Raw genomic sequence first — 16,588 nt, 5'->3', positions numbered from 1 at the left:
ACAGAGACCTAGGCAGAAGGAGAAGCATGCTCCCCATAGGGGGCCTGATGCAGGACTCCATCCCAGGACCCTGGATCACAAATAGAGCCAAAGGCAGACGCTCAACCGCTGGGCCACCTAGGCGTCCCAATTGTGTCACCATTTGTTTGACTACCAGTTATTTAAAGATAGTGTTTGCTTTTGAAAAATATCCCCTCTAGTTATGATTGCTTAAATATGAACTATTTAACTTGTCATCACTGTTTCTTTTTTTAAATAGAGAAAAATCCATGTTTCTATTACCACAAATACTAATGACATTTCAAATTGAACAAACATGTTTCACATAGTCCTATTTATAGAACATATATGATTTTTCTGCTTTTGGTTTGGTTTTAAAATTTTTTAGTTATTGCATAATATTCCATTGTCATATGTTTTAATTGAACACTTCCCTTTTAATTTTTATTTTTTAAGATTTTATTTTTTAAAGTAATCTCTACACCCAAACTGGGGCTTGAACTCACAACCCCAAGATCAAGAGTAACACATGGTACTGATCAAGCCAGCCAGGTGCCCCGAACACTTCTTTTTTAGGTGTTGAGATTATTTCTTCTTTTTCCATTATAATAAAACTTCAGCAAATATCTCTGCACATTTACTTTTTTAGGTTAAGTTCTTAGAAAGGGGTTACTTTCTATTCTTTCAGAGGTAGGCTCTAATATATCTTTTAATTTCTTTTTTTTTAAAGATTTTATTTATTTATTCATAGACACAGAGAGAGAGGCAGAGACACAGGCAGAGGGAGAGGGAGAAGCAGGCTCCATGCAGGGAGCCCGATGTGGGACTCGATCCCAGGTCTCCAGGATCACACCCCAGGCTGCAGGTGGCGCCAAACCGTTGCGCCACCGGGGCTGCCCTATCTTTTAATTTTTTAACCCTTTTAGAGACTTCTCTTTTCTGAATGGTGAAATTGATATTTAAAATTGGAGGAATACTGTAGTTCATGCAGTATCTTTTCTGTTAATTACTGGTTTAGATAATTCCTTTTTATGTAACATTCTCTATTACTTCAAAAGCCCCTCTGTGCTTTTTCTCACTATGGCAGTTACTTGCAATGCATGTTGACACACACACACACACACACACACACACACACACAGAAAAAAGAAAAAAAAAATATATGTTGACATTTCACATTTCACATGACTGGCAGGTACATGCTCTTGTATTCTTCCACATGGAAAATGGAAAGAAATGGGCTGAAATGAGCTGATCCTCTGTAATTGCTCTTACATCAAATATTGTAGTCTTGTTGAAAGTCAGATTTGGTTGGCAAAGAATATTTTGCCTACCTTCTGTTAGGCTTTCCAGGATGATTATTGTTGTCTTAGCTTAAACTTGTATGTCAAGTATGATAAAAATTAAGGCTACAGGTTGCTTTGAAAGTCATTCCCTTCATTGGGTGACTTCATTATCACCGAAGTACAGTCATTGAGCCCTCCTTCTGATTAAGGAGGACGAGGATCTTCCCTGTTGCTTAAATAGCTTTCCCCCTTTTTAAAGAGAGAAATACTCATTTTCTAATAACATTCTGGTCTTTTTATCTTCTTAAACAGCAGTTACTGAGAGCAGTGGTTTTATATGAGGATCTGAGACAAATCATTTAATATTCATAAGTACCAGAATAGATCCTTTATAGCTGATGTACTAAAACTCAAAGGTATGATGTCTTTATGAAATGATTTTTCAGCCATGACCTTCAAACTTAGAATTCTGAAAAACAGCAGTGTAGCACACAATTCTTAATTTTCACAAGGGGCTGTTGGAATGGATAATGCTGAGTAGTCTAATGGATTTCTGAAAGCATAATGTGCCTTAGATACTGCTAAATCAATAAACATAAGTCACTTAAGTGTGTATATCATATAATATTTGGTTAATTATAACTCAAATCCTTTCAGAATATTTGTCTTTCAAGTGGAATGCCAGAATATAAGTGAATTACTTATAAAAATAGAATCACTAGAAAAGTGAGGCATTTTATAGTTATTTTTTCAGCTAGTCTTAATGATGTCATAAACATCATTTTATGAACCATAAAATATCACATTTTAGAACCACTTATCTTTAAGATTGATAATAAAAGGAAATAGGTGGGTTTAATGTTACTGGGTTGTTCTTTGATTCTTGGGTCTAATAAAAGTCTGTATTAAATTTTTAGTAGTTATTGCATATAACCTAAGTAGATGATCAATGTACCACACAAATATAATATGTACTTTATATCAAGGAGTTGTATTGGGTGGAAATCACAAAACCAATATTGGAATGCTCTTAAAAAACAAATTTTGTTTTAGGTGTCATAACTGGGAAGACAAACTTAAGGTTTTGTGATTTTTTTTTTTTTTTTAGCAACATTGAAAAACATCTCACTCTGTTGATTTTAATGGAAGAGGCTGGTTTTTGAGGGGAGATCCTAAAAGGAAAAAAAAAAGGCAGTCTCGCTTCCTTGGATATTGATTACAGCTTCAAGGTAGATGATTGCCCTTGAAATGTGATCTTTTTTTTTTTAATTTTTTATTTATTTATGATAGTCACACAGAGAGAGAGAGAGAGAGAGAGAGAGGCAGAGACATAGGCAGAGGGAGAAGCAGGCTCCATGCACCGGGAGCCCGACGTGGGATTCGATCCTGGGTCTCCAGGATCGCGCCCTGGGCCAAAGGCAGGCGTCAAACCGCTGCGCCACCCAGGGATCCCTCTTTTTTTTTTTTTTTTTTTTTTTGAACTCTGGTTAGTTTATCTGCTGCAATGTGAAAAATAATCAAAAGGGTGATGGTGATTTGTGTTTGAATTCAGTCAAAAGGTAGGAAAATATAGTTTGGAATGACTTGATGGGGAAAGGTATTTAATCATTGTTCCTGTTGTATTAAAATAACTAAAAATTACCCTAGTTATTAATTTTAATATGACTTGCAATATAGCTTTACCCATGATACCTAGCTGAGCACAGATATAGCTTGGTTGGAACTTTTTTCCATTTGTTTAAAAATCGTCATACAGGGATGCCTGGGTGGCTCAGCCCTTGAGCGTCTGCCTTTGGCTCGGGATGTGATCCTGGAGTCCTGGGATGGAGTCCCGTGTCGGGCTCCCTGCATGGAGCCTGCTTCTCCCTCTGCCTCTATGTCTGTCTCTCTCTGTGTCTCTCATGAATAAATAAATAAAATCTTAAAAAAAAATCATCATACAGTTAAAGTGACTTTTTTTTAGGGGATGTACTGTTCTCTGAATTTAGCACACATATGGATTTAATCCCCATCACCACCACTACCACCAGAATATAGAATAATTTCTTCATTACAAAAAACTTCTTCATACCCTGCCTATTCCCCTCACCTCTGACAATCACTGATCTCTTCTAGATCACTATAGTTTTCTCCTATTTTTTACAGAAAGTCCTATGAATGGAATCCTACAGATGCAGCCTTTTGAAATTGGCTGCTTTCACTCAACTCCGTGTCACTGAAATTCGTTGAAGTTGCGTGTATCAGTATTCCTTCTTGTTGCTAAGCTTGAAATCTTAAGGCATTTGGATGTTAATTTTGATCTGATAGGCTGGCACTGAAGTTCAGATTGCTCACCTTTTTTGGAAACACTATGAACATTTTTTTCAAATAAATAAAGTACATTGTTTGAATTGGAATTATTTATTACAAGTAGGCTCCACACCCGACATGGGGCTTGATCTCACAACCCTGAGATCAAGTCACCTGCTCTATGGACCGAGCCAGCAGGCGCCCCAGAACTTGTTGTTTAACCTGAACATTTTTTCAGTTCAGTGACTTGGTGTATAGCTAAGTGAGGCAGTTACAGTGTTTACATTGTTCTGCAAGTTTTTGTTATTTTATGGGGCTAACAGTTTTTAAGGGCAAAACTTGAGGTAGTAAAAGTATTTTGCAGGTTTCTGAGAGAAATAAAGTGATCTATAACCTTTTAAAATGTCAGTGCCAGTGTCATGACAGAATTTTCTTTGCTTTTATTTCAAACCTCTTCTCACCCTGACTTTCTGGTCTACTGAGAACCAGATACCTTTGGCGCCTGATAGTCTGTTTCATTGTGCGTGCCCCCAGAGTGCCCTCCTTTGTTGTTTACAATAGTCTGTTCATTTTAACCTAGTTGAAGTTATATGCATAAACTTTTTGCATCATAAAGTTAAATTCTCTATCTTGATAGCTGGTTCCTTTCTTTTCGTTAAGGATTTAATGGTTTTATTCCCCTAACTGCTGAAAATCTAGAGGCCTCCTGGTAATTAATTGTATATTTTGGCAAGAAAATAGTATGATTCCTGTATCAATATGAAGTGAATAAATCTATACCATGTCACCAGTTGAAAATGGATTAGCAGTAGTAAGAATGGAGTGTTCTTCAAAATTAAAGAATAATACAATATCAATCATTTATGGGTAGGTATATTTGATTCTGAGGATAAAATTTTGTTCTTTTCACTTCTAATCCACCTGGTAATGGGAGGTAGAGACTTATATTATAACCTAAGACCATTTAATAAAGACCTGTACCTCAGTTTTCTAAAAAAAAAAAAAAAAAAAAAAAAATTTACTTGAATTAATTTTTGACTTCAATACTTAACTGTTTTCATGATTTCGGTTCTTTGAATTAGGTCTGATATTACTTTTAACTGGAACACTAGCAGAAATGCCATTGAAAAAATATCTCCATCAGCAAATACCTGGCTTTACAGCACATTTTTTCATATTGGGTTACAATTAAGATGATTTATGTGGAATATTTTTAGATACCATTGGATATATTTGCTTCTATAGATGAAAGCCATGGTGAAAACAGTACGTACCAACTTCTTTATCGTTTCTTCCCTTAGATTTTAACATTTGAGACCAAGAACCCAACGGAATTAGCTGAACGTTTGCGCTCTGTTTGTGGAAATCAGAGCAATGCCTATGCCCGCCTGCTAGAATACCGCCTGAATGCCTTGCGAGGACTATGGAATGCCCAGCGCCAGCTGGCCTTGGAAGAACAGCATGAAAGAGAAAGTTCGGGTGATGAAGAAACATTGGCTCTGCTCAAACGCCAGGGCTTGTTGCAGCAACCCGAGCAAGCTCCCTTCACATCTCGGATGGGGCTCCTGCTGGTCTTCCCCCTCATTCAGTCCCAGAGCAGAACGGACCCCTCTCTCTGTAACATAACTGCTGAGGTGCTATTGAACTGCCTTCGCGACTGCCAGCCTTTGAGCCTGACCAAGGAGCCTGCTGACTGTCTCAATGGAATTGAAACTTTGCTGTGTTCTTGGCTAGAGGACACTTCTGACACAGGCCGACACATCCCACATAAACAAAAAGAAAATGCTGCTGCTGCTCTGGTGGCTTTGGCATGTGCCAGGTAAGGACCATCAAAAGCCCTCTTTAGTGACCTCGTGGCCGCTGCTGCCAGGGGTGAGTGAGTGAGTGAGAGGCAAGCATATGTGATGGAAGTCTTAACATCAGTAGTCCTTTGTTGGCAGTATTGAATTTCACCTCATCAGCAGTACATAAGATACTTTCACCAGAGCTTGGCACCAGGAACCTGAGCTGGAGCCTAAGTTCAAGTATTTGCTGTCTGCCATCCTGTGATAAAGCTAAAACAGCTTAAAAGGGAGAGCCAACCCTTGGCTGTTATCTACTCACCCCCCTAGATGATTAGTGCTTTACATCCAGTAGTTAATGGAGGATGGCCTATCTGTATTTATCCTGGAAGGACCGTCAGAAAGTTTGTAGAGCTTTTAATTTATTTCGTGGGTGCCTTTGAGGAGTGTATCAGCAAGTGAGTGGGTTATTTCCTAGACTCAGTCACACAGACTTGGTCACAAATTATATTTCTTGACCATGATGCTTGTCTCCATTAATTTAACTGAAAGATCTCTCTGTTTATGTCTGTATTTAATAGTGTGCCATCCTTTGGTGTAAGCAGATGTTATTGATCTACTACTAGCAATAGGAAATGTTGGAGTGTTTTTACAGGAGAGGGTCTCTATATTCTCCTGCCCAGTAACCTGTATGATCATTGGCACATTTTTTGTGAGGAAAAAGGTTCACTGCCCTTACTTTCCTCTAAGCTAGTTGTTTAGAGACCAATTAGGACCGTGGTCTGACAGATTACTGTCACTAATTAATGTCACTAATCTGTCCTATTCCCTTCAGAATTTTGAGTTCTTCTTCTCTCTCTCTCTCTCTTTTTTTTTTTTTTTAGCAAAGCGTATGTGGGAAAATTCTTCTTGGAGGATTATGAAGTTCTTGGTTATAAGACGACTTTTTCCCTTATTTTTATGGTTTCAAAGTTGACCTTCAAATGGTTGAATCTCAGGCTTTCTTAAGGCAAAATGGCACCAGTATTTATTGTCAGTTTCTTTGCCCTGAGCAAACTGTCATAGCCTAGTTTTAGATCTCTGAAGACTCTGAAGATTGTGGAAATCCTGACATGAGCTTAACTCTGGAGACCCTACTGTGTAGCACCGAAATTAGTTTTCCTGGAAAGGCTTTATATTGGATTGATATTTTGCATTTGTAGAAGACCATTTCAAGCCCTAAATAGATTTGTTATTAATATAAAAATCCCATTTTGGAGGGGTGCCTTGGTGGCTGAGTTGCTTGGGCATCTGACTCTTGATTTTTGGCTCAGGTCATGACCTGATCGACATTCCAAAACTGTCTAAAGATAATCCTATCTAAAAGCAAATTTTCAGCTCACCTGGGTAGCTCATTTGGTTAATTGCCTGACTCTTGATTTTTGGCTCAAGTCATGATCTTAGGGTCATGGAATGAAATCCCATGTCAGGCTCCATGCTTACTTAGTGAGGAGTCTGCTTGAGACTCTCCCTCTCCCCTCCACCCATGCATATGCTCACGTTCTCTCTCTCTCTCAAATAGATAAATAAATCTTTTAAAAATCCCATTTTGAGGGCAGCCCTGGTGGCGCAGCAGTTTGGCGCTGCCTGCAGCCTGGGGTGTGATCCTGGAGACCTGGGATCGAGTCCCACATTGGGCTCCCTTCATGAACCCTGCTTCTCCCACTGCCTGTGTCTCTGCCTCTCTCTCTCTCTCTCTGTGTCTCTATGAATAAATAAATAAAATCTTAAAAAAAAAATCCCATTTTGAGAAAATTTACCAAAAACAATTTTTAAAAAAATATTTTAAAGAGGGGTACCTGGGTGGCTCAAGTCGTGATCCTGGGGTCCTGGGATTGAGTCCCGCATCAGGCTCCCTCTGGGGAGTCTGCTTCTCCCTCTGCCTATGTCTCTGCCTCTCTCTCTGTGTCTCTTGTGAATAAATAAGTAAAATATTTAAAAAAAAAATTTAAAGAGTGAGACCATGAGCAGAGGGAATAACAATATTTATTTGTTCAACCGATTTTTTTTTTTTTTTGAAAACTCCCCACAGGGAGCCTGATGTAGAACTCGATCCTAGAACCCAGGATCACGCCCTGAGCCAAAGGCAGAGGCTCAACCACTGAGCCACCCAGGTGTCCCTGGTCAACAAGATCTAAAAGAAGGTGCTTTTAAAATGCACAGGACTTACCTGGCCAGATCCCAGGTATAAATCACCACAGAACATTTTATGAACTACATGATCACCTATTTCAGATAGGCAGACTTTGGAACACTGCCTTCTCCCAGCCAAGGCTTTCACTGCTAGGTATCATCATATGGCTCAACCCCAAAAGAAATGGAAGATCTGACACTGGACTGAGTTAGCTTAAAGTCCACTTAATTGCCCCTTTCACTATCTCTGGTGTTCAAAAAATCAAAACTAAAGAATAGTATAAAGCGGGAAGGCAGCAGATAGGGTCTAAAAGCTCAAGTTGAGAGTTGGGCCACTCACCAACTGCCCCATCTCAACCCTGTCATCTAATTCCTATGGATTTCTGCTTCTTCATCTGTCCAACAGGGCTGTCTCCCAGGCATGCAGTGAGGTTAAAATAAAGGGGCTAAAGCACACTGAAACATTTAAGACCATTAAACCAACTATGAAGTAGATCATACCTACTTCATAGTTAACCTACCAGACTGAATCATGCTTTCAGAATAAAATGTAGTCCTCCTATGGCTCCTAAGCCCCCATCTGATCTAAGCCCTGCCAAGCTGATCGGCTCCCTGCATCTGATCGGCTCCCTGCATAGAGCCTGCTTCTCTCCCTGCCCTCTCTCTCTCTGTGTCTCTCATGAATAAATAAATAAAATCTTAAAAAAAAAATAAAAAGATCCTGTTGACCATATTCTAGATTTCTCAGAGTCTTGAGCCTTGAGAACCAAAAGGAAATTGGGTAATGATAAGCTCTGCGAGCGTTATAGTCACATGCTTCACAGCAAGGGAAGCAGAACACCTCTAAGCACAAAATACTTATTATTTGAGGGGACCTGACTGGCTCAGTCGGTAGAGCTTGCAACTCTTGATCTCTGGCTCATCAGTTCGAGCCCCACTTTGGGGGTAGACTTTACTTAATAAAAAATATATATATTATTTGAAAATATTCCTTTGCAGTCATATTTAATGTGATGGGGTTTGGGGAGATGTTATGTGAAATGGATGAACTGAGGGGCACCTGGGTGACTCAGACGTCTGTATTCGGCTTGGATCGTGATCTCCGGGTCCTGGGATCAGGCCCTGTGTCTGGCTTTCTGCTCAGTAGGGACTTTGCTTCTCTCTCCCTCTCTCCCACTCTCCCGCTCCCCCACCCCATTGTATGTTCTCTCTCTCTCAAATAAATAAAATCTTAAAAAAAAAAAAAAAAGAAATGGATGAACTTAAAGATATTTAAAAACAAAGCCTGGAAACACTGTCAGACTTTAAGTATAGCCCCCTTCTATAAAATCTCTCCTCTAGACTAGAGAAGGACTTTATGAAACAGTACTCAAGCATAATAGCCACATGGTTTTTTGTGTTTGATCTTTAGGTTTTGAACTTTTATTTTGGGGAGAAAATTGTTTACCTTTACATATGCAAGGAGAACGTACTAATTGGCATAACTGGTGCCACTCACATAGTGACTTTTTTGTATGAGCCAGTGGTAATCTGTAAGAATCTAGTATATTTGGTACAACAGTCTTCTGACCGGCAGAAGCAGATAGACCCCTTTGGGCACCCTCTCACATGGTTAATAAGATGAATCATGTTTGGCTTAATTTTTTTTTTTAAATGGATTATTCCACATCTTTTGCTTTCTTTTTTTTTTTTTTAATTTTTATTTATTTATGATAGTCACAGAGAGAGAGAGAGAGAGAGAGAGAGAGAGAGAGGCAGAGACATAGGCAGAGGGAGAAGCAGGCTCCATGCACCGGGAGCCCGACGTGGGATTCGATCCCGGGTCTCCAGGAGCGCGCCCTGGGCCAAAGGCAGGCGCTAAACCGCTGCGCCACCCAGGGATCCCCTGTTTGGCTTAATTTTGACGATTTTCTGTTCCCTCCTTTTATTTTTAGAGGCTCGTTGAAAACTTTTGTCCATACGGTCCATCTGTTACAGAAACAGACTGATCTGGGGTCCTTGCCTGTAGCTGATGTACTATATAGGTAAGCTATCACTTTGGATCCTTAGCCCCCCCCCTCCCCACATAAGGGAGATTTGTGCGTAATAAAATTTTAATAAGAGATTGCTAACCTTATCAATGAATGATTCGTATTTTAAAATAAGTATATTCATCTTAAAATTTTTATCTCATCTTTCTTTCTTTGCAAGTGTTCCTAGGGTATGCTGATTCTCATTTTTTATTTTGTGGGTTTTTACAAAAATGTAATAGCTTATAATGAATTCTTATTACAGATTTTAAGATATGTTAAGGTGTAAAGCAGAAACTGAAAGTCATTCATAATCTCATTATCCAAAGATAACCACTCCTAATGTTTTGATATAAGTGCCTCCTCATTTCATATCCTACTCTCACACCATGTATATATAAATGTATATATAAAACCTATACATTGTACACATAGCTGTACTTTTATTATAACATTTCTATAAGTACTGCTTTGTAATTTTTAAATTTAAAAACAAATATTTTTTCCAGATATATATTTGTATAAGCCTATTTTAGTTGTGTGCTCTGTAAGATTACTTTCATTTTCTTGCTGAAATGGATAATCTTAGTGTCTTTATGATTCTCCCATCTCCCCAATTTTAGGCTGTTACTTTTGGAAGGGGGGCCTGGATCCCCCTCCTGTTTGCTCGGTGGCAAGCACATAGTATCATGGGGGTATGAAGACATGTTACCTGCACCAGATAGCAACACTGGCTCCAGTTCTGAAAATAAAGGTAATGTAAGGGTTTTTGCTCCTGTGATTGAAATTAAGATGTGAAGAGAGTGGTTTTAGATCATTGTGGCAAATGATTTTGATAGAACTGTGTTCCTTTTAATTAAAAGCACTAGGTTCCTATACAGTATGTTCATTGTCTGCTTTATCAGTAAAAGTGTAAAAGCTGATACTCAGTGAGGTAAGAAAATGGATAGGTTTTGCTATCGCAAGAAAACAGTATCATCCATATACTTTAGCCAAGGAGGCAGAATTACTTAAGTTGACTCCTGGGTATTTGTGTTTGAGCATGGGAGCCTCAAGTTGAATTTTTATATCTGTGAACAGAATATCAGATCTTGCTGCCTGAGCCTGATGCTGTTTACTGTTTCCTTTAGTAATTTATCAAGGGGGGTTTGGATGAACCTTCCCATCCTAAAAGTGCAAAAAAAAAAAAAAAAAAAAAAAAAGAGAGAGAGAGGAAGGAATTGTTCAAAGGAGCATGAATTAAGATCTCCTTTAATAAAATGGGTTGGATTAAAATGTTTTTACACTTTCACATGTATTCCATATCTGTTTATTCTGATTTCTGTGAAAATGGCAGAAACTCTCTTAATTGACTTTCATTTGCCTGACTTGTGGGATGAAGGAGGCCTCTCCATTTTGTGCGTGGTAGATGTAGCGAGTGGTTCTGTGGCATGGCAGGCCAGCCACTTCTAGGCAGTGTGTGCACTGCCACTCCCACCTGTGGAGTCACAGGCTTGCCAGGAGTCCACCCTGCTCTCAAAGCTGTTTGTTGTTGGAATTGTTATTATGATTGTATCATTAAACATTACATAATTGATGAAATAGAAATTTAAAACACCTTAGGAAATTGTTTTTAAAATATTCAGTTTTCTTACTGAAAGACTTAAAGATATTTAAAAACAAATGAATCTCTAAGAAATTGATGTTAATTAGGTATGGGATTCAGAGCCTACTCTACTACTCACTCTTTCATTTATGATGGAGTGCTCCCTTCGGCAGCACATATATATATATAGAACCTTTGATGGGGGCAGACTTCTGGGGCAACCAGAAGGACAAGGGGTGCAGTCTAAGCAGCAGGAGCCCTGTGCACCTTTCATCCCGGGGCCTGTGTCTTGTTCATATCTACTGTTGTAACAAATAGTCATGTGAGCTCATAAGAGGAGCAGGCAAGACTTTTGGATATGATGCAACTGGAGTCCATGGGAGAAGCAAAAAGCTTGTGATATCCAAAAAGTTCTTAAATATTATAGGCTGAAATTGACATCTTCAGACGAAAGCAAATTCCCTTTATTTTCTCATTTTTACTTAAATATTTCCCTTGGAGTAGTTTCTTACTGAGGATGATGGAATTAAGCTGATATACTTGTTTTTCACTCTCTTGTACCTTTAATTTTGCTTCTACCTTGAGAATACTTTTTAAATTATTACAAGAAAAATAATCTTATTTTTTAATATGGAAACATTTGACAGATATAGAAGTTGAAAGAATGCTTTAGTCAATCCTGTGTATTCGTCACTCAGCTTCAAAAGGTATCAACTTGAGGCCGGTCTGGTTTAATCTGTCCCTTTAGCTACCACACTGTGTCAGACGACTCCTCAGAAAGCCTTGGCCTCAATCTAAAGAGGGGTGAATAAACAGATATTTATATGTTCCAGGTTAAAATCTTTAAGGAGGGAAATTAATATTTTATTTTATTTATTATTATTTTTAAATATTTTATTTATTTATTCATGAGAGACACAAAGAGAGAGAGTCAGAGACACAGGCAGAGGGAGAAGCAGGCTCCATGCAGGGAGCCTGACGTGGGACTCGATTCCCGGACTCCAGGATCACACCCTGGGCTGAAGGCAGCGCTAAACTGCTGAGCCACCCACGCTTCCCAATATTTTAAAAATGATTACTCACTTTACGTGTTTTTTGAGAAATCAGTAGTTACAAGTTCTAGTTGTCTTGGATTAGCAAACTGAATTCTTTTTTTTTTAAATTAAGTCAAATTAAATTTATTTAAGAGAGAGAGTGCACGCGCATGAGCAGAGGGGGAGGAGCACAGGGAGAGGAAGAAGCAGACTCCCTGCTGAGCAGGTAGCCTGATGCAGGACTCCATCCCAGGACCCCGGGTTTATGACCTGAGCCAAAAGCAGATGCTTAACTGACTGAACCACCCAGGCACCCAGTAGACTGAATTCTTAACAGCATACTCATTACTAATATGAGTGCTGTGTTGTGCATTTCCTTTAATATGCCAAGTAGTAGATAAACATAGTGAAATGATTATGAAAATACTGAAAGTTTTATAAGCTCTCTTTTTAAGACAGATTCTTTAGAAGGTTAAATTAGTAAACTGTTTTCTGCAGAGTGATACTGTTTTAGCTGGCTGAGGATATAGCTAAGGGGAAACAGTCGCTGGATGGGAAGTCTACAGAAGCAGATTTTAGTTTCATGTATTTCATTAGTATTTCAATATAATGTCATTTGCCATTTATCTGGAACATTTTTTTTGTACCAGAGAGTATATGGATGTTTTCTTGTGTTATCTCATTTAACCATCACAGTGACTCTTTAGGTACATATTATCCTCATCTTATGGATGAAGAAACTGAAGATCAAAAAGGCCCAAGGTCAACTAATAAGTGCCAATGCTCTTAAAAGTTCACACCTTTTAACTATAGAATCATTAGTGAAAGTACTGTAGTCCGAATCATTTCAGATTAGAATTAGGAAGGTATAAATTTGACTCTATGTTTGCTATTCAAAAAAGAAGAAAACTTCTGGCAGGCAGAACCAAGTTCTCCTGCTATTAACTCTCTGACCTCTTTCCCTGATCTTGGTTCCTGATCCCACATGCATTTTAGATGTTTGATTTGGGGGTTGGAGCCATCTTTCCTGGAAATGACATTGAAGCACTTATTTAGAAGTGCTTATCTTCTAAAGAGAGAAGAGATTATCTCTCACTCCACCTCCTAATGGCTTTTTCACTAGAAAAAGCACGTTTATAATTTCATTAGAAAAAGCATGTATATAATTTACCTGTGAAAAAACTATTTCAGATGCTGACTTGGGGCGCTGTCTCACGGCAGATGGTCTTTACCTGTATACTACTAACTCAGTTGGAAGAGGAGTAAGCAAATTGGGGTCTGGATTACATGGTACTCTCAGGTCAGTTGCACGGAACTTGCTGAATAATTTGGCTGGAACATTTCCCTCTTTATACAAATCTCTGTGAAGAAGACACCTGGGATGCATATACCACCCTTCACCCCCCCATCCCTCGCCAAGACTGACTATTTACTAAATAAGTCTGAACAACTTCGTGTAATTTGGGTTTTCTTGGATTAGTAGACTCTTGTTCTGTTAATGCATTTCGGCTTTGTTTTGACTCTAAAGAGCTTGGTAGCCCTCAAGTCATTGTTTCTAGCCAGAAATTCTTCTATGATTGGAATTGTAATATTAGTGACTTCTCCATGTTGATGAATGGACATTTTTCTAGTCAAGCCTTTTTGTACTTGGATTTCACGTTGGATTAGCAGTGTTTTACATTTGGGGTATAAGATCTGTGAATTGCTGCCAGAAGAAACCACAGTTTGAAAACCTTATATATATATATTTAATTAGATTTTTTCCCCAACTTTTTCTCCTCTTTAATTTGTTGTGAAAAATTAATATTTGTTGTAGTTTGTCTCAAAGTTAATGTAGTATATTTACTCTTCTTTAAATATTTTGCATACTTAGTCATTTTTAAAAATTAGGTGGAAAATGTTTGTTTGTTGTAGCTCATTGTGTGGTTTTGAACACTGCCTGGCTTCTTAGCCTGTATACCGTTTTTTTTTTTTTTTTCCTCTGCAGAGGTTTTGTGTACTGCCGGAATGAGGAGCTGGAACCAGGATGGGTTGCTTTTGGCAGTGGCAATCTTCTCCACCGGCCTGTATCTTTTGATAATAAACCTCACTCCCTTTTCCAGGTCATTGACCAGAATACCCTTCAGGTAAAAAAAAAAAAAAAAAAGAAAGAAAGAAAGAAAGGAAGGAAGGAAGGAAGGAAGGAAGGAAGGAAGGAAGGAAGGAAAGAAAGAAAGAAAGAAAGAAAGAAAGAAAGAAAGAAAGAAAGAAAGAAAGAAAGAAAGAAAGAAAAAAACATAAAACAAAAAACAAGACATTGTCTTTTGTATTTTGGAGACAGTGAGGGAAGTTCTTGACCTCCTCAGAAGGAATAAGAGCACAGTTGATCTAGTTTCCTGCCATCATAGGTAGCATCCTTTTAATTGTCACCATTTGGGCATTCTGTTTTTTCCTCTGATATCTTAGAGTTTTCCTACATGAGCTGAGTGAATGTGCTCTCTAAGAGATTCTAAGGCCATCAACAAACTTTTATGATCCAAAAAATTCTAGAGTGTCAAAAATGGTATACATACTAGCTGTCTTTTTTTTTTCTTTTGCCATATCTATTTTGGGAAGACATCATTTCCTTATTTGATTTATTCTAAACAGCCTTTCTGTGGGAATGGGAGCCTTGAAATGAGTTTGGATAAAATCATTATGTGTTAGGGATTTGGAGCTCATCTTTAGTGCTTCCAAATATAGCACTCTATCATAGCACTTGCTGCATTATGCTGAAATCACCTGCTCTTGTCTCTTCCTCACTACCATGCATACCTTTAAGTCTGGACCCTATCTTACCTATCTTCGTGGGCTCAGGATATAGCACAGTGCCTTGCATTTGATTGATAATAGTAACTGTCATTTATCAGTGTCCTTGTGCCAGGCCCTGATCTAGGCAATTTACATATACTTCTACCTGTGGGGTAGAAGTATGGCAGTTTCATTTTAAGACAAGGCAACTGAGGCTAGGCATATTGTAAGCACTTGGCAAGTGTTTATTGTTGAGAGAGGGAATGTAGCTCTAATGTTAAGGGACTTGCCCAAGGCTGCACAATAATGGCAGCATAAGAACATGGTTCTTAGCACTAAAGTTTGAACTTTTTACAATACACCTTTCTGCTTTTCAACCAAAGATGAACTGAATGGTTAGAGTTCCCATCTGTGGGGTGAATGCCCTGGGAGTAGTCTGTGCAGGACTTTCTTCTTCTTTTTTTTTTTATTTTTAAGATTTTATTTATTTATTCATGAAAGACACACAGAGAGACAGGCAGAGGGAGAAGCAGGCTTCTCGTAGGGAGCCCGATATGGGACTCAATCCCAAGACTCTGGGATCACGCCCTGGGCCAAAGGCAGACGCTCAACCCCTGAGCCACCCAGGTGTCCCTATGCAGAACTTTCGAGGGATGTTACATCTCCTTTTGTCTGTCACTCAACTGTGCCTTTTCTGGGGAACAGGGACTGAGTCTTATTCACTGTTGTATCTCCAAAGCACACAGTAGCTGCTTAATAATTGTTAAGTGAGGGAATCCCTGGGTGGCTCAGTGGTTTAGTGCCTGCCTTTGGCCCAGAGCGTGATCCTGGAGTCCCAGGATTGAGTCCCGCATCGGGCTCCCTGCATGGAGTCTGCTTCTCCCTCTGCCTGTGTCTCTGCCACTCTCTCTCTCTCTCTGTGTCTCTCATGAATAAATAAATAAAATCTTAAAAAAATAATAATAATTAAGTGAATAAAAAACAAATTGATGCCCAGTTCACTTCATTTTTTTTACTTCATTTTTTATTACTAATGCAGACAGATGAGAATATGTCCTATATTTATTTGAAGTAGAGTCATAAGCCTAGGAATTAAACGGATGTTAAATCTTGGGACATGGTTTTTATTTGAGGCAATGTCCATTTCCTCTGTGTTGCAAAAACTTCAATTTCGTCCAAGAAAACCGTGTTGTCACTAACGAGGTGATGTGCATTGGAACAATTTGGAGGTAACTTAGGTGAATCAGTAGCTGTCAATGTTCTAGATTTCGTGGTACTATTAAGTTCCAAAATGTGGTTACAGCAATGACATTAGTTTTTAACTTTTGAAATAGACAAAACAAGTCTGGAAAAAAGCTCATATGAAATAAGTTCAAGGGTCAGAAGTAACCTTGGGAATAAGAGTTACTCACCCCAAGAGATGGAGTAACTGAAAGTGGTTCTTACTGTTACCGAAGGCATCTGACCTTCTCTAATTATTTTTATTTGGGGATTTTCAGTTCTGCTCCTACCCTCAGCATTTTTGAAAAACCTAGTTAGCAGTTTTTTGGGTCCCCATTTTCTCTCATTTTTTTTAAGGGCTTTTCTCTGGCAGTGAAAATGAGTATGTAATTACACATTCAATGTGAAATGTTGCAAAGCTCCTTTGTTACACTGAAACCAA

The 16,588-nt window shown here is 38.6% G+C and overlaps 1 protein-coding gene across 7 annotated transcripts in view; it reads left to right on the top strand.

The window, feature by feature from the left end:
- The window catches only part of HECTD4 (HECT domain E3 ubiquitin protein ligase 4), a 188,891-nt gene that overhangs the window by 47,781 nt on the left and 124,522 nt on the right, over positions 1-16,588 (top strand). For all 7 annotated transcript variants that reach the window (XM_035706730.2, XM_035706727.2, XM_025474006.3 and 4 more), the window contains exons 2-6: positions 4,877-5,394; positions 9,463-9,552; positions 10,161-10,291; positions 13,348-13,456; positions 14,144-14,282. In XM_035706730.2, the coding sequence (XP_035562623.1) occupies positions 4,877-5,394; positions 9,463-9,552; positions 10,161-10,291; positions 13,348-13,456; positions 14,144-14,282 (987 nt within the window). The remainder of the gene's footprint in view (positions 1-4,876; positions 5,395-9,462; positions 9,553-10,160; positions 10,292-13,347; positions 13,457-14,143; positions 14,283-16,588) is intronic.

Source organism: Canis lupus, chromosome 26 (assembly GCF_003254725.2).
Source record: "Canis lupus dingo isolate Sandy chromosome 26, ASM325472v2, whole genome shotgun sequence".
Taxonomy (NCBI): Eukaryota; Metazoa; Chordata; class Mammalia; order Carnivora; family Canidae; genus Canis; species Canis lupus.
This window is presented reverse-complemented; position numbering and strand designations above follow the sequence as displayed.